The 18,900-nt window shown below is 34.7% G+C and overlaps 1 protein-coding gene across 1 annotated transcript in view; it reads right to left on the bottom strand.

Moving 5' to 3' along the window:
• CDC40 (cell division cycle 40) overlaps window positions 1-18,900 on the bottom strand; it is a 62,675-nt gene that overhangs the window by 40,312 nt on the left and 3,463 nt on the right. The window contains exon 2 of the mRNA XM_051997534.1: window positions 7,857-7,943. Within this exon, the coding sequence (XP_051853494.1) occupies window positions 7,857-7,943 (87 nt within the window). The remainder of the gene's footprint in view (window positions 1-7,856; window positions 7,944-18,900) is intronic.

Raw genomic sequence — 18,900 nt, 5'->3', positions numbered from 1 at the left:
TCTTTCCCCTTTGTACAATTAAGCCAAATACTTGTGAGGGTTCAAAAAACTCATATAGAAGATCTTTTAGGGTTCTACAACTTGATATTAATCAATACAATATTATCCACAAACCAGAAAACCCATTGTGCCTCACCACGGGTAAGGAATCCCTTCTTCATTTGTACTTTATTGGACATGCTCTTTAATAGCACCAAAATGCCTATGATGAGCATCATCTTGTGTTTATTAACAAAAGGATCAAGCAGTCATACCTATGTTTCTTGAGAAGGACATACATGTATTACAAGAGTGCCACGCACTTCTCACCAGGCTTGAGGAATACAGATGTCAATCAATTGTCCACAGTGGACACTGATCCCCATAGAAATATGATCTGGTATCTACTTCAATGGGTGTTTTAGTTAACACCTACCAAAGACAGAAAATAAAGTTCTCACCACCATATAGTTCAACATCAGAAATTGGAATTATTTTATCACATTAAATAAGATTAATTACTTTTGCTTTGCTGCTGTATCCTAAAGATTATGACACCTTTCTGTCTTGCTGATGAAACACTATATGTTTAACATTATGAGAGAGATGTTCATTAATAAATATATCTTAGACCACAGGTGTCAAACACATAAATACTGGGTCTGGAACATTCCTGGGTGCAATCCAAACCTAATTAACATGCAAGTGGGAATTATTCAACTAAATAAAAATGTAATTAAACATAGATGATATGAATATGTAGTTGTCTAAGTCACTTGAAAGCCCATATTTCTAACTGAATTTGACACCACTGTCACAGACAATGAGCTGGACCCAGAATTTAAAAGGACAAAGCAGATTGGACAGTCACTGGGAAACTGTGTAGCCTAATAGTGCAATAGATAAGAGTACTGAGCTTGCAGTAGGGAAAACTCATCTTTCCAATCTCAATCTAGTTCCAGACACATACCAAATGTATGACACTAGGCAAGCCACTTAACCCTGCTTGCTTCAGTTTCTCATATGTAAAATAAGAGCTGAAAATGGTAAACTACTCCAGTATCTTTATCAAAACAACAACAATAACAATAAAAACATCCTCAAAAGGAGGTCATAAAGCGTCATATGACCTAACAACAATAAAGCAAATATAATGAGCCCAAGTTTCTCCCTGAAATAAACTCATTTTTTAATAAACAGTTTTCTTTGGGAAGACATTTTTTCAGATTACAGCACTTGCTCAATGTTATAGAATTCATGATGGCGAAAAACGTCATTAATATAACCATTGATGCAAAACACTCTGGTGGGTTGATCCAGATTAAAAACAAAGAAATATTTTAAAAAATCATTCTACAATAAAACATAGATGATGTTAGTTTAAAAAACAAACAATATTCCTCCAATGGTTCAATGTGGGATATGAGGTATGGCAAATTCTGAAGAATTCTGGCATGGGAATGGAAGGAAAGATGGATCTGACCAGATTTCAGCATATTGCTGGTGAATATGTATAGGAGGAGAAGTGGCATAGAAGATACTTTAAAGGAAAGGTATGACTGGAAAAGGAGCTAAATCAGTCATGCATCAAAAGCAAGAAATAACCAATGAGCAGTCTGTGTACTCTCTTAATGCTCATACAGTGTCAAGAGATCTGCAGGAAAATTCCAGCATCTTGGTGGAAGAGTTAAAGGGGGAACATTCTCCTAAACTAAAATATAAAATCTTTGAACTCTCTGAAAAAATAGCAGATATCCAGCTCCCACATGCCAAATACAGCAAAAACCAGGAAGTTTACACCACACTAAGTAATGACAAAAACAGCCAGAGAGGTCTGATGGTGTTCATTCTGGTGCTGCAGTACTCAAGATCAGAAGCTACGCCCAAGGATTCTTAAATCTCTATTTGTCACTAAGTCCTGAGAAGTCAGAAAGAATTAGAATATTTAACACTGTATATCAAAGATGCAGGAAGAACTAAGCCTGTGAGGAGGCGGCCAGCAATTGTTTAATTATTTATACTTGCACCTCCCCGGCTTTACAAGCACCTGGCATATTGTTGTTGTTGTTCACTCTCTTAGTCCTGTCTAATTCTTGATGACCCTATGGAATAGCATGCTAGGTCCATCTATCTTCTACTATCTCTCAAAATCTTAAAGTCATGTTCGTTGTTTCTTTATCACTGTCTATCCACCTCATCTTCTGCCCTCCCCTTTACTTTTTGCTTTTAATCTTTCCCAATATTAGGGTCTTTTACAATGAATCATCTCTTCTCATTATGTTGCCAAATTTAAGTTTCAGTATTTGATATACCAATGAATAGTCTGAATTAATTTCTTAAAAGTATTGATTGGTCTGACTACCTTGCTGTACAAGGGACTCTCAGTAGCATTCTCTAGCACTACAATTCAAAAGTGTCAATTCTGCAGCACTCAGCTTTCCTTATAAACACTTAATTTGTCAACTTGAAAAAAGTTGCATGGAAAGCAAATACATGACTGAAATGTCATCTTCACCACTGGAGAAAGCACTCATAGTAATGAGGTCACATGTCCTTCAAAGTATCTTCATGGTATGATTTTCCGCAGGGTAATATTACCATAAATGGCTTTTAGTCCTCCTGGGTATTCTTAAATATTTCTAAAATGAATTGGAAAAGTTAGTAGATCTCAGATGTCCTTAGTTCCCACATATGTTAATGCTTCTCTTAGATCTTGATAATGAAGATCAAATTTTTGTTTTTAATTTTGTTCTCCTTATGGAAAGCTTGAGATCTTTCTATTTCATCATATGACTATTTTTTCCCCTTGATGCTTAATTTGACCAGATAATTGATTTTTGGTTGTAGTACTAGCTCCTCTGCCTCCCAGAATATTATGTTCCATGACCTCCAATCTTTTAATGTTGCAATTGTTTTAATGTTGCAGTCCTGTGTAATCCTTATTGTGGCTCCCTGATATTTGAATTGTTTCTTTTTGCTACTTGCAAGTATTTTTTCCTTGACCTGATAGTTCTGTTGACTATAAAGCTCCTTAGAATTTTAAATTTTTGACCTTCTATCTAGAGGTGACGAGTGGATTTTTTCAATGCCTATTCTGCCCTCTGATTCCAGATTATCAGGGCATATTTTCGTTGATCATTTCTTGAAAGATGCTGTCTAGATCCTCCTTTTGATTATGGCTTTTACTAGTCCTAGTTCAATGATTCTCTATAGCTGTTTTGCTACTGCTGTTCTCTTTTGAATTGTATCTTGATCTTCCCTGTCACCGTAATGACTTTCTAAGGTCAGATTTTTTTTTTAATTGCCTTTAGCTCCTATCTTCTGGCCTTTACCCTTTCTTTTAAATTTGAGTTCTGTTCCTGTGGTGGAAGGGGTACTTGTCTTAGGCTTCTTATGCCAGAGGCTGTAAGCCAGGGGTCCTCAAACTTTTAAAATAGGGGGCCAGTTCACTGTCTCTCAGACTGTTGGAGGGCCGGACTATAGTAAAAACATAAACTTTGTTTTGTGGACCTTTAAATAAAGAAACTTCACAGCCCTGGGTGAGGGGGATAAATGTCCTCAGCTGCCGCATCTGGCCCACGGGCCATAGTCTGAGGACCTCTGCTGTAGGCTCTGGATGTTATTCTGGTGTTACACTGATGTTGCGGAGTCCTTGGGAGACCTTTGTATCTGGTGCTGTGCTGAGAGGCTAAGGTGGGAGGTGGCTGGCACTGCTGAAGGCCATTGAGGTCTAGGACCTTATTTGATGCTGAGCCAGGATCCTAGTCCTGGTATCTGGAGTGTGCTGAGGCTGGTGGGGTGCTTTTGCATTTTTGAGAATACACTGGAACATGTGGTAGTCCAGCTGCTGGTGACAATGATTGCCCAGAGCTATGCTAAAGCATATGGCAGTTCTCAAAACTGGAGTGTCTCCATTTCCCTGGCTATGCTGAGGCATGTGGAGGGTCCTGATGTTGGTGTCTGCCTACTCCACCATGCTGGGGTTCAAGATCTACCACTGGTTTGCTGGGACACTTCCTGTCCTGGATTGCATTCTCCTTTTACCTGAATTTTTTTTTTTTTTTTTTTTTTTTTTTGCCGATCTTCCAAGTTTCTTGAGTTTAAAGACTATTTCACCTATCTTTTTGCAAGTTCTGTTATTCTAAGATTTCTTTGGGGGCACTATTTTATTTGGAGGTGAATCTGGGAGAGTTATAGTGATTTACTGTTTATTCCGCCATGCTGGCTCCCAGAAATGAAATAATATATTTTAAATAAAATATAAAATGATTTTGATTTTCTCAATTCCTTAATGAATTTTAGAGGTACATTTTAGTTTGAAAATGACAATGTAAATCACATGGAAATCTTTCCCTACTGTGTCTACTAAATTGCTCTAGTGTAAGCTGAAGGAATTTGAGAAACAATAGAATAACATGATGCTTTCCCATAGTATGAATAAGAGTTCTTTATACACCCACATAACAGAACTGCTAAAAACAATATTTCTGTCTTTTCTTATATCCCAAATTTTAATTATATTTAATCTTTCTAGTGCCTAAGAAAATTAAATGAAATAGCCTTTGACAATTTAATAATGAAAGGTGGAAAATGAAATTTAATTATTTTATCACTAAGATGATATGACATTCCTCATCTGTAGTTTCAAGGTACTTTGCTCAACTTAAAGCTACTTTGTACCTCCAATTCAATTCAATTATGAAAAATATATGCAATGCATTGGGTTAGGCACTACTAACAAAATGACATACACTCTGTTGTCTAGGAATTTATAATTATAATGGGGAGGGAGAAATATAGAAATGTACACAAAACTATTATATGGAAAAAGTATAAATACAGTGGTAGAAAAGATCTTAAAAAGGAGAGATCATTTACAGATGTTAAGCAGGTGGTTTGGGAAAATCAGGAAAAACTTAATGGAAGAGTTTATGGTTTAAGTTTGGCCTTGAAGAGAATTTTGGACAGTAGGAATGGAAACATTCCAGGCATGGGGAGACAGCATGTATTAAGGCCTGGAAATAAGAAAGAGCAGAATAAGATAGGAAATAGGAAATGATTTGGTTTGGATAGGCAGAGATCAGCAAAAAAGGCTGTCACATTGTGAAGCTAAGAATTTGTTTTGAGAGAGTCAAATTGAAGGCCATAGCTTGCTGACCTCTGAGCTTTAGAATGCATAAAGAATAGTATAAACCAAGGAAAGGCATGTTAGAGTCTAACTGCAAATCTCTGCATGTCAGGCTAAAGGAATTTGGATCTTACTCTCAATATGCAATGGAGAAACCACTGAGGAGAAACACAATCAGACCCTTCAATAGGAAGATTCTTTTAGTAAGAATATGAAAGATGAAATTTAGGAAAAAACTTGCAGGCATGTAAATCAATGAAGAGACTTGTAAAAATATCCAGATTTAGAGACCTGAATGAGAATGATAACAGTAGGAATATGAAGGAGGTGATGAAAGAAATTCTAATGTATTATTCCTGTTTCTAGTCACAGTATTCTTCCCAGCTACAATGCTTTCAGTCCAAAAATTCTCCTCTCTTCAAATTAGAAATATTTTGAGCTCAAAACTTATTTTTTTCTATCTGCACAAAGTAGAATGGGATAAGATTATTTGGAAGATCCAGCTCTCAATTTTTTACCATCCTGGACTTTTTTCTACAAAATTTCTTCAAATGGAGTATTTCTTCTACTTTGATGAATCTTTAGCTTTCATTATTTTTTTGGTCTCTCTCAGGATAGTAATCAGAACCCTTTGTTTTTTCTGTATCATGCCTACTATAATAATACATACACTTAAGTACTTAATAAAAATTTTAACCTCAAGATCATTACGTTGTTGATATAATCAAAGACCAAGTCTAAAAAGCATATATTTAATATAAATTACAACTTGGGGACCCTTAAGATTTATTCACCATTAATAATTCAGATAATTCCATAAATAAAGCTAAATAAATACCAAGAACCTAAATAAGTGATGTTTAAATACCCAGATTATTTGATATTCATTGAAATTAAGGAATTTTTATCTAAAAGGGATCATTTGGTCTAACTCCCTTATTTTACTAAAGAAGAAGTGGAGGATTACAGAGGGAAAGTTTACAAAAGGAATAACAGACCTGTATATGAAACCAAATCCCTTTGATGTACTTTCTTTTAAATTTTTTCCTCCCTTTTCCCTTTCTCTTTTCCTGAAGCTTCTGGCTTAGCAATAGTATTTCTCATGTTGTTGTCATTTATCTTTTATTCTCAGAGGACCATGACATCAGGGAGGTAATGCCATGACAAGCAAATGAATTGGATTTAAGTGATCATGGGCTGTGCAGAATCATCAGATTCACTTTCTCCTCCACAGCCATCTGGGTCCAATGGCTAGATGAAGATTAGGAGGACTAAAGCTGGCCCTGGCTCAGTGGGAGACCTTAGTTTTTTTAAGTAAAGGTCTATAAACAAGTCTCAGTTTGACTAAGGTAATGCCTAATCAGTGATTAAAATCAAGTAAGAAAAGATGCAGAGAATGGCCTCTTTTATCTAGTTTCTCCCTACCCCCAAAAAAAATCAATCTGGGAGAGGAAAATCTTCAGGGTTTTTGGCCAAAACATAAACTATTGCTATATACATATTCACTCTGAGCCAATTAGGGCTCAAACAATGACCAAGTGGGGCTTGGCTTGGGACCCATTTGTTGTCCAATCAGTGAGAAGGAAAGAAAAAAAAAAAAAAAAAAAAAGGAAAGGAAAGAAGAGGAACTGTGTTGTTCAACTGCCCAGTTTCAGTTGGGTCCCCAGTAGAGCAGATCCTACTCCTACTCACAGAGATTGTTGTTTTTCATTCTCAAAGAGGACCACGACATCAGGTGATGCCATGATATACAAGAGAACTGGATTTAAGTGAGGGAGGGCTGAGCAAGATCACCTGCCTTACTTTCCTCTTCAGAATCATCTGGAGGAATCTAGTAGCAAGATAAAGACTTTCAGTCCTCCTGAGTATTTCCATGTAGTTCTAAAATAAACCATAGAAACTATGGGAGGTTCTTTTTCTTTTTTTTTTTTTTTGCATTTGCTTGAGTGCACATTTAATGCCAGTACCTCATGGCAATGAACTGAATCAGTTTAGTAGCTCATGGATAGCAATTTAGTCAACATTAGTTTATAGTCACTAAAGCAAGCAGTAGGGCAAATACACATGGTACTGCTTTGTCTTGAGGGGAGACAGAAATTTTCCTAAAGGCCACAATGTAAAAAATATTGGGTGTGCAGTCAAGAGAATAGAGATTTGATTTCTGTATCTGTTATTTACCACTGGTATGGCCTTAGGTACTGAGTGCTGATTTGGGGAATTCTAGTAGATTGCATATAACAATAGCATCAGAAAATATCCCATACACAGCATTAGGATAACAAGGGAAGTGCAATTTGCCATTAAGAAAGGAAGATAACACAAATGCTACCTTTTTAAAACTATCAATGTAGGATTCCTAGAGATGGCAGATAAGAGGTTATGGGGCAGGGAAGAATTCAGTAAAAACAATACCATTAAAGCACCTATGTTAGACACTATAAGTTTTATAACAAATGGGAATTTCCATGACATATGCAAACTGTCTAATTTATTCTGTTACTTTTTTGCTTGATTAAAGTTTTTCTATTATTAAGTATTTAAATATGCTTCTTCAGTAAGTTAATGGATCTCTCATCTTTTGAATGTAGGCATTCTTTCCAACAATAAATGTAGGAACATTGCATCAGGCTGTCATCGGCAAACTTTCATACGTTTTCAAATAAATTAATATAAAGAAAATAGAAGTCTTTTTAGACTTTTTCTAATACAGAATTTGAAACCAACACCTTTAAATATATTTTATTCTTACCTCAGGAGCAAACATGGTCTCATAGGAAGGATTGTATTGGACTTCCTTAATGGCAGGGTCAAGGTGTACTCCAGTCTCCACATCTTCCTAAAAATAAAACAAACACATAAACTTTGACTAGCTAGTGACTGCTATATTACTTTCAAGTGTATAAGCACTGGTTTTAAATTCATTATCTAGTGAGTGATACAATAGTAATAAAGAGCATTAATGTAACATGAACATTTGTAAGATTATGTATAATACATGTATATATACACATGTGTACATATTACATATATCGCAAACATACCTTACAAACACCTGACAAAAATGTGTGTGTATATGTATGTATGTATGTGTATATATAAACACACATATGTGTATATACATTAAATTCAGAAGAAGGCTCAGAAAAGTTAGGGCAGTATTGGTACCACTGTGTTAAATTTTAAATACATATACAAGTATGTCTATATCTATATATGTGTGTGTGTGCATGCATTTTATATACATATGATTGTATGTATGTAATAAAAAATTAATGGTTTTATATACAATCCTCTTATGTTTACTACATAGAAATGTTCACATTTGTAATATTTGTTAAATTCACAAAATCTTTTCTTCAATCTTATAATAGCTATTATATAAAATATAATTAAAAATTTTAGTGCATTATGATAAAAATAAGTGCAGTAGTTTTTGAAGGTTAAAATGGTTGAGAAAATTTTTCATTTTTTTTTCATTTTTTAAAATCTCTTTTCTCCTAGCAAGTATGGAACATCCATACAAGTTAATAGTGCCTGTGGTTTAAATTTAATTTAATATACTTAGATTCTTTCTTTTAGGGATTTCAAGTTTGTTCCACCAAAACCAAAACCAAAACCAAAACAACTCAACCCTTAAACCATCTACTTATCTATTTCCAAACTGATGCAATTAAATATTCTTAAATGAACAAACATTTTGTGTAGCTAGGGAGAAAGCAGACTTTATGTCTTCCAGGAGTTACTAACTAGATAAAGCATATAAATATTCTGTAAATACAAGCATAAAAAAAAAAAAAAGAATAAGGAAATATATAAGCAACTTTGAAAATGTGTGATATAGGTTGCAAATTAAGAGAATTAGACAAGACAATTAAGAGAATTAATTAAGAGAATTAAGAGAAAGGACAAATCAGCTTTTAGCAATTTTCTTATGAAATTCACAAGGAAGAAAATTTCACACTTCAGCTTTTCACACATTCATCAGGTGTGTTCTCATTATTAATAGGCTGGGTCAATAAAGTTCTCAACTTTCCTCTCTGGCTGAAGCCAATGGAGAGAACCTGACACAAGACACCAATGGTATTTATCCAAAGAAAACCAACTGCTAAAACATTCTCAAAATAATAGCTACATCTCCAAAACAAATTCTAGAAACCTCCCTAGGGCCTCCAATCCCAAATCCACATATTATACATCGTATTAGATTATAAAATATTGTAATTCCATTTCCTGATTTGCTAGCCACATAAATATTGACTATAGATTAAGACACTTGAATCCTTTTCTAACCTGTTAAAACTACTAAAAAATAAAAAAGTTATAAGAGCTTTTAAGCAACTTCAGCTGTCTGTATCTTGACTACTATTCTCATTTCCTCATGCTCTTAGCACCTCCCACTCTGACTCTGGAACCTGGGTCCTGATAGCTCTTCCCTTATTTCACCAAAAAACATGCTTCTATCTTATTTCTAGGCCACTATTTATAAAACATATTGCCTGTAATCTGGCCATCATTCTCATTTCTCCCTACTGCCAACCTCCAAACCTGTGAAATGTAGGAATATGTAACTCTCTGCCAAACCTTTCCCTCCTTTTCTGCTCTCTCCTCTTCCCCTACACCTCTCTTTCTATTTAGAATTCATTTCCTTTATGGCATGAACTCTTTTAAAGTTTTTTTTTTTTTTTTTTTTTTTTAAGATAGTTGTTTCCCAGTGAGGCATTTAATAAATACATGGCTCACTTTTTCATTTCTTCCTTCCTTCACTTTTCCAGACAAAATATCCTCACCTCCTTCAACTAATCTTCATATGACTCAAGAGCACTCACTATCTTAGTTGTCTCTTCTCTGTGCACACTAACTTATCAGAGTCCTTTCTAAATTGTGATACCTAGAACTAAAAAAAGTCCTTCAGGTGCTGACCAACTGCCTACTGGACATCTTGAATTGGGTGTCTCTTAAATCTCTTAACACATCCAAAACAGAATTTATATTTTCCTCCAAACCCTTTTTTCCCAACTTCCCTTTTACAGTAGAGGATATTATCAATCATCCTTTCAACTATATTCCTCAAACTAGGTATCATCTTTAATCCCTCACTCTTACTCATCTCATTTCCCATCCTATCTCAACAAACCTGCTACTAATTCTTATAGGTTCTACTTTCATAACAGCTATTACCTGTATACCCATTCCTACATTCATGCAGCATCAGGTACATCATTTCAGGCCTGAACCACTGCAATAGCTTTCTAGTTCATTTTCCTCAACTCTCTCCCCAATAAAATTCATTCTTTACCAAAGTGATTTTCCTGAACCCCATGCCTGAAGATATTCTTCAACTATTGAATAAACTTCAGTGGTTCCCTTTTACCTTCCAGATCAAGTATAAAATTCTCTGTTTGGCTTTTAAAGCTCTTAAAAATCTAGCCATTTTTGAGGAGGAGTCAAGATGGCTGAGAGTAGACACATCCCTGTCTGACCTCCTCCGGGCTTCTCTCAAATCCACAGCAGATTAGGCCTCTGAACTGGCTTTGGAGTGACATAACCCATAAACATCTGGAGTACAACAAAGGTCCAGAAGAAGATACTTTGGAAGAACTTCAGAAAATGCCTGTTTCAATTGGGCAGGGGGAGAGGCTGCTAAATCCAGATCAGAGGACAAGGAGTGGGGAGCCAGAGCACCAGGGAATCTATTGCGAGGCTCATAGGCTGCTGTCCTGGTTACAAGCCAATGGATCAAGACACCCAAAGCAAATACAAAAGGCAAATTGTGAGTCCCAGAACGCCAGATGTAGGACCTGGCCATGCCTACCCAGCACTGGAAGTCAGTCAACAACACCAGTCCCAGGGCAAACTAAAGTGGATATTACCTCTTTGTCTTTGAGCAGATCTCAACCTTTAAAAAAAAAAAGAGCAAAAAAGCAAAAAGAACTCTGACTATAGAGAGCTTTTATGGAGAAAGGGAAGAACAGACCTTACATCTGAGGATCCTAAAAGCAAATCAGTTCTAGATGAACCCCAAAGAAGATATGAGTTGGTCCCCATTTCACAAGGCTCTCTTGGAAGAATTCAAAAAGGATCTTAAAAGAGACTTATAAGAAAAATAGGGAAAGGAAAGGAGATCTTTGCAAGAGAGTATGGAAAAGGAAAAACATAAATTATCTGAAGAAAATAGATTTGATGAAATGGAAAAGGCAAATAACTCTTTGCAAAATAGATTTGATGAAATAGAAAAAGCATACAACTCCTTACAAAATAGATATGAAAAAGAAACCAATTCACTGAAAAACATAATTTGAGATAAAAAAGCTAACGGAAGAAAATAATTCACTAGAAATTAGAATTGAGCAAATGGAAGTGAATGACTCAATGTGACTTAAAGAATCAGGAAATAACTCTCCCTTTCCCCCCCCAAAAAAGAAAAAAATATTAGAAAATGTAAAATACCTCACTGGAACAACAACTGACCTGGAAAATAGATCTAGGAGAGATAATCTAAGAATTACTGATCTTCCCGAAAACCATGATAAAAAAAAAAAAAAAAAAAAAAAGAGCCTAGACATCATCTTTCAGGAAATCATCAAGGAAAACTGCCCGAATGTCCAAAATCTAGCCATTTCTTACCTTCTTAGTCTTCTGACACTTTTTCTTCACCTCCACATCTTTAAACTCCAGTAGCACTAATTTGCTGATCTTCACACATAGCAGTCTACCTTGTAGCTCTGTGTTTTTCATGGGCCTACAATGCCAGATTTACCATAAGATGTAGCATAAAGAAAGATCAGTATCCCTGGGGTGAAAGGGTGTTCAGCCCAGGTCTATCTGACTCTGGAAAAGCCAGTGAGAGGGTCTTAATCACAGCAAATTAACAACTAAGACCCTCAGTCGTGGCTCATTAGAGAAGCAAATCAAGTGGGGCAGCTTACAAGGCAAACTCTGGGAAACCAGCCTGTTTCCTGGAAAGAGCAGTCAAACTACCTCCTGTATTCAAAGCTAAGGCTCAGAGCTGCACAGGAATCTTTACCCCAGGAACAGAGTTCCACCTTAAAAGTAAAAAAAAAAAAGAGGAAATACCAAAAGAAAAGGAAAGAAAATGAGCAGGAAACAGAAAAGAACTTTGACCTCAGAAAGCTACTATGGTGACACAGCAGACCAAAACACAAACTCAGGTGAGGACAGAATGTCCACAGAAGAAATCTAAAAGAGTGATATAAATTGGTTTCAAGTCCAAAGAGGCTTCTTGAAAATGTTCATAAAAGACTTCAAAAGGCAACTAAGAGAAGTAGAAGAAAAAATGAGAAAAGAAATGAATGTTATGCATGAGAGAGTTAACAGTTTGGAAAAGGAAGGGAAAAATTGTCTGAAGAAAAGAACTACTTAAACAGTATAATAAACCAAATAGAAAAAAGAAATACCAAAGGTAACAGAAGAAAATAACATATTAAAACCTAGTACAGGGCAAATGGAAGCTAATGACTTTGTGAGATAGCAAGAATCAGTAAAATAAATATAAAAAAAATAAAAAATTGGAAGAGAACGTAAAGTACCTCATTGGCAAAACAGCCAATCTGGAAAATAAATCCAGAAGAGCTAATTTAAAAATTATTGGTCTACCTGAAGACCATGACCAAAAATAGAAGAACCTGGATAGCATTCTTCAAGAAATCATTAAGGAAAACTGCCCTAATATTCTAGAAACAGAGGGGAAATATTCATTGAAAGAATCCATGTATCACCTCTGCAAAGAGATCCCACAAAGAAAACCCAAGGAATACTGTTGGGAAACTCCAAAACTATAATCTCAAGGAAAAAATACTGCAAGCTGCCAGACAAAAACAATTCAAATATCAATGAACAACAGTCAGGATTACCTAGGACCTGGCAGCTTCTACAATCTGAGGGCCTGGAATACCATATTCCAGAAGGCAAAGGATCTGGGGGTACAACCAAGAATTAACTATTCAGGGTGACTTAGCATCATCTTTCAGGGGAGGAGATGGAGCTTCAATGAAGTAAGAGACTCTCAATCATTTCTACTGAAAAAAACCAGAACTAAACAGAAAATTTAATCTACAAACACAGGACCCAAAAGAACCAAAAAAAGGTAAACAGGAGGGGGGATATATATATATATATATTTAAAGGTTAAACTGTTTATATCCCTAAATAGGAAAACAATATCTGTAACGCTTAAGAACTGTATCTGAGACTGGGGTAGACAGAGAAGGGCACCACATGGATTGGGCGTGTGGTTATGAATGGATTCTGATGTGATGACATCAAAGTCATTAAGTGGTAGAAAAAGATCTATACTGGGAAGAGAGGAAAAAGAAAGTATAATGGGACAACTAGTTCAAATGAAGAAGTGCAAAAGACATTACAATTTAGGGAAAAGAAGGAGGTTGGATAAACATTGTCTGAAGCTTGATCTCATCAGTTTTGGCTCTAAGAAGGAATAACTTAATCATTCAGTTGGGTATAGAAATTTATCTAATCCTACAAAAAAAGTAGGAGGAGAAAGAAAAAGAAAAGGGAGGCACAGGATAGAAGGAAAGACACAAACCCTAGGGGAAAAGGTAAGAGAAAGAGAGGAATTGATAGAAAAGGTAGTGGGTGGAGTGGGTAAAAAAACAAACAAAACAAAGGACAGTATGGAAAGAGAGAACAAAAATATATACAGGGGAGAAAATAGGATGGAGGGAAATACAAAGCTGGTAATCATAATGTGAATGGGATGAACTCTCCCATAAAACAGAAACAAAATCTATGAGAGACAGCCAAAGCGGTTCTGAGGGGAAATTTTACATCTCTAAAGAAATACATAAATAAAATAGAGGAAGAGATGATCAATGAATTGGGCATATAACTAAAAAAGCTAGAAAAAGAACAAATTCAAAACCCCAATTAAAAGAAATTTTGAAACTCAAAGGAGAGATTAATAAAATAAAAACCAAAAAAGCTATTGAACTAATAAATAAAACTAAGAATAGGTTTTATGGGAAAACTAACATAGATAAATTTTTGGTTAATTTGGTTAGAAAAAAGAAAGGGAAAAACCCCAAATCACAGCATCAAAAATGAAAGGGGTGAATTTATCACCAAAGAAATAATAAGGAACTATTCTGCCAAACTCTAAAGCAGCAAATCTGACAATCTAACCAAAATGGATGAATAGTTACAAAAATATAAATTGCCAAAAATATAAATTACAGAAGAGGAAATAAGATACTCAAATAGTCCCATTTTAGAAAAAGAAACTGAACAAGTCATTAATAAACTCCCTAAGGAAAAAGTCTCCAGGGCCAGATAGATTTACAAGTGAATTCTACCAAACATTTAAAGAATAATTAATTCCAATACTATGTAAATATTTGGAAAAATAGATAAAGAAGGAGTATTGACAAATTCCTTCTATGATACAAATATGGCACTGATACTTAAACCAGATAGGCCAAAACAGAGAAAGAAAATTATAGACCAATCTCCCAAATGAATATTGATATAAAAAAAATTTTAAACAAAATATTAGCAAAGATATTACAGTAACTTATCAGCAGGATAATACACTATGACCAAGTGGAATTTATGACAGGAATGCAAAAGCTGGTTCATTATCAGGAAAACGATACCATAATAGATCACATCAATAACAAAACCAACAGAAATCATATGGTAATCTAAATAGATGCTGAAAAAGCTTTTTAACAAAATACAGCACCCATTCCTGTTAAAAACACTAGAGACCATAAGGATAAAGAGAGCTTTCCTTAAAATAACAAGCAGTATCTATCTAAAACCTACAACAAGTATTATTTGTAACATAGAAAAGCTGGACATATTCCCAACATCTGGAGTGAAACAAGGATGACCATTATCACTGCTATTATTCAACATTGTATTAGAAATATTGGCTTTAGCAATAAGAAAAGAAAAAGAAATTGAAATAGACAATGAGGAAATAAAACTATCACTCTTTGCAGATGATATGATGATATGCTTAGGGAACTATAATATAATCATCCAAAAATTTACTGGAATTCACAGTTTTAGCAAAGTTACAGGATATAAAATAAACCCACACAAATTATCATCATTTCTATATATTACTGACAAAGCCCATCAGCAAGAGATAAAAAGAAATTCCATTTAAAATTACTGTAGACAAAATAAAATATTTGGGGGTCTACCTGCTAAGACAAATCCAAGAACTATATGAACACAATTACAAAACACTTCTTACACAGTCAGATCTAAACAATTAAGATGCTGAGTGAAACAAGCTGAACCAGGAATAAATACATTGTACACAATAGCAAGAATGTGCAATGATTAACTATGAAAGGCTTGGTTTTTCTCAGTAATTCAGGGATCCAAAGCAATCCCAATACACTTTTGACAGAAAATGCTACCAGCATTCAGAAAAAGAACTAAGGAAATTGAATTCAAATCAATACATGCTATTTTCACTTCTTTTTTTTTAATCTCTCCCATGGTTTTTCTCTTTAGCTCTGATTTTTCTCTCCCAACATGATTCATAAAGCAATGTATATTAAAAATAAATAAAATTACTACAATTAAAAATAAAGACGTAGCATAAAAATCATTTTCCCATTCATTTTTGTTTTTTTAAAAAATCATTTTAAAATAATCATCATTATAAGCATGCCTAACAAGAATGAAATATCTATTTCTAAAAAGTTGTGTATAAACCAAATCTTGGTAAAGTGACTATTTAAGAAGTCTTAGGGAAATAGTTTATTTAAAGGAAGTCTGTGTGAAATTTTTTTTAATGCCCTTTTTGGGCTTTAATTTCCTCATCTGTAAAATAAGAGTGTTAGCTTAGAAGGAATTTGGAAAAAGAAATGGATAAAATCTAGAGATAAAGCTGAATGATAAATATGCTGTGGCTATTGCTGTTATGAAGAACAGATAAATCAATGGGGACAATACTAATTCTTTCTGGATCTAGTAGTATTTTTTCAAGAAATTAGTTGTTTTTTTTAAAAAGTTGTTTAAATGTTGTTTTAAAAAGTTGTCTTTTCCTCAACTCTGGCAAAGGGCACTGAAAGAGCTGGAATGCAGAGAAGGGGAAAAAAATGACTAAATAACTTACATATGAAATAAGTCCCTAGATAATGACTTGACTGTGGGTAATTCTGAGAACAAGTGCCATGGGATCATTTAAACCAAATCTACATTAAGAGAAATGTTTTCTGACATTTCAGATCTTAAAATAATAATAATAAAAAAAGAAGCAGAGGAATGTTTTGCTGTAAGAAAGCTATTTGGAATGTAAAAGACATTGCATCAGTTTATTCCTTGCCAAAATGTTCATTTGCAACCAAAATAAAATTGGTCAAACGAGATTAGCATACCTCAAATGCCCCACATCTGAAAACGATTTCATATTTTCCCAGTATAATGTACAAAGAAGCTTAAGGCAAGATGATTCTAACCAAATATGAAGGCAGTTATACAAAACATATAATACACAAGGACAAAAATTTAATAGCATCTTTTCTATCACCATATTAAAAAGTTATTGTTTCTAGTAAGCATAAATGCTAGTGGGCTCACTGGGAGGTTTACTTTTTTTTAAATTAAAGCTTTTTATTTACAAAGCATATGTATGGGTAATTTTTTCAACACTGACCCTTGCATACCCTTTTGTTGCAAATGTTCCCCTTCTTCCCCTCACCTCCTCCCTTAGCTGGCAGGTAGTCCAATACATGTTAAATATATTGAAATACATGTTATTCAATTTCCTTAGTTCTTTTTCTGAATGCTGGCAGCATTTTCTGTCAAAAGTGTATTGGGATTGCTTTGGATCCCTGAATTACTGAGAAAAACCAAGCCTTTCATAGTTAATCATTGCCCATTCTTGCTATTGTGTACAATGTATTTATTCCTGGTTCAGCTTGTTTCACTCAGCATCTTAATTGTTTAGATCTGACTGTGTATTCTAACATATATGTTAGATCCAATATATGTATACATATTTATACAATTATCTTGTTGTGCAAGAAAAATCAGATCAAGAAGGAAGAAAAAGGAAAAACTGAGAAAGAAAATGCAAGCGAATACAACAGAGAGAGTGAGAATGCTCCGTTGTGTTCCACACTCTATTCCCATGGTTCTTTCTCTGAGTGGAGATGACTCTCTTTGTCACTGCACAAGTGGAACTGGTTTGAATCATCTCAATACTGAAGAAAGCTACTTCCATCAGAATTGATCATCATATAATCTTGTTGTTGTGTATAACGATCTCCTGGTTCTGCTCATTTCACTTAGCATCAGTTCATGCAGGTCTCTCCAACTCTCTCTGAAATCAGCCTGCTGATTGTTTCTTACAGAACAATAGTATTCCATAGCATTCATATACCATAATTTATTCAGCCATTCTTCAATCGATGGGCATCCACTCAATTTCCAGCTTTTGGCCACTACAAAGAGGGCTACCACAAACGTTTTTGCATAAGTGGGTCCTTTTCCCTCCTTTAGGATTTCTTGGGATATAATCCCAGTAGAAATACTGCTGGATCAAAGGATATGCACAGTTTGATAATTTTTTGAGCATAGTTTCAAACTGCTCTCCAGAATGGTTGGATCCGTTCACATACATCAACAATGAATCAGTGTCCCAGTTTTGGGAGGTCTATTTTTATCTGATTTCTTATCCAGTAGCTTAAATCCCAGTCTTAGACCAAATATATTTTATTCCAATCATGATTTTAGACATCCTAGTATTGCTCAAAAATTTTCAGTGATTCCTGATTAGGTATTTAAAAAACTTTATCCACACTTTAATGCCAATATAACTTTCTAACTTTACTTCCTATTACCTCTCTAGGTAACCTCTTCCCTAGCCAAATTGAATCCTGCATTTGTGCCTTTGTAGATACTGTTCCCTTACTTAAAAAGCTCTAGCCCTTTATACTTCCACCTAATTGTTAAACATCCAGCTTAAGTATTATCTCCTTGGTGAAACTTTCTCTAATCCTTTCAGTCAAAAACAATCTTTCCTTTTGAATTATCAATGTCATTTTCTTATTGTACTCATTATATTCGTTTATGTATATGTCTTAACTGCCTCACTAGACAACTACTTGGTAAAACTCAGTGAGGGCAGAGAATATATCTGATTCTTTGTATCTCTCCTACAACACAATGTTTCTTATGTATATGGCAGATGTAAATCAAGAAACAGAGCAAAATTATACCATGTTGTACATTCATGCCATGTAAATTCTAACCTAGCATTTGATGATACTGAAAAAAATTATTTTTTGTTTAGTACACTTCCCACAAATTTATTTTAACATTCTCATTCTCTAAGTTCCCATTCTATCCCCCTCATTCTCATTACTCTCAACTGGACCGATATAGTCTCTAACATGTGGATGGCCAGAGCTGATCAGAGTAAGCTAACAAAAGAGTTAGGAATAAAACAGAAGTTTAATTTCAAAGTGAGGGGAATGGCTTTCAAGGAGGCAAATTAGACACACATGCAAGGAGCCCAGCTTTATTGTGGCTAACCCTCACTAATGATACTAGTGACTGTGGTGAACTGTAGCCCTAACAATGAGGGGTAATAATAGCAACAAAGTGACAAATTTGATTCATAGTGGGCTTGATGACCAAAACTTTCCTGTGCTCAGAGAATACCTGTACTAGTCAGAGTAATATAATAATTATATGATTTTGCTGTGGCTGAGATCATCCAGAGTGACTGCAAATGATTGTTGTTATACCAGGTTCAGAGCATAGCGTATTGCTGGGCCTTAAGGCCCTCT

The sequence above is a fragment of the Antechinus flavipes genome, chromosome 4, assembly GCF_016432865.1.
Source record: "Antechinus flavipes isolate AdamAnt ecotype Samford, QLD, Australia chromosome 4, AdamAnt_v2, whole genome shotgun sequence".
In the NCBI taxonomy this organism is placed as follows: Eukaryota; Metazoa; Chordata; class Mammalia; order Dasyuromorphia; family Dasyuridae; genus Antechinus; species Antechinus flavipes.
This window is presented reverse-complemented; position numbering and strand designations above follow the sequence as displayed.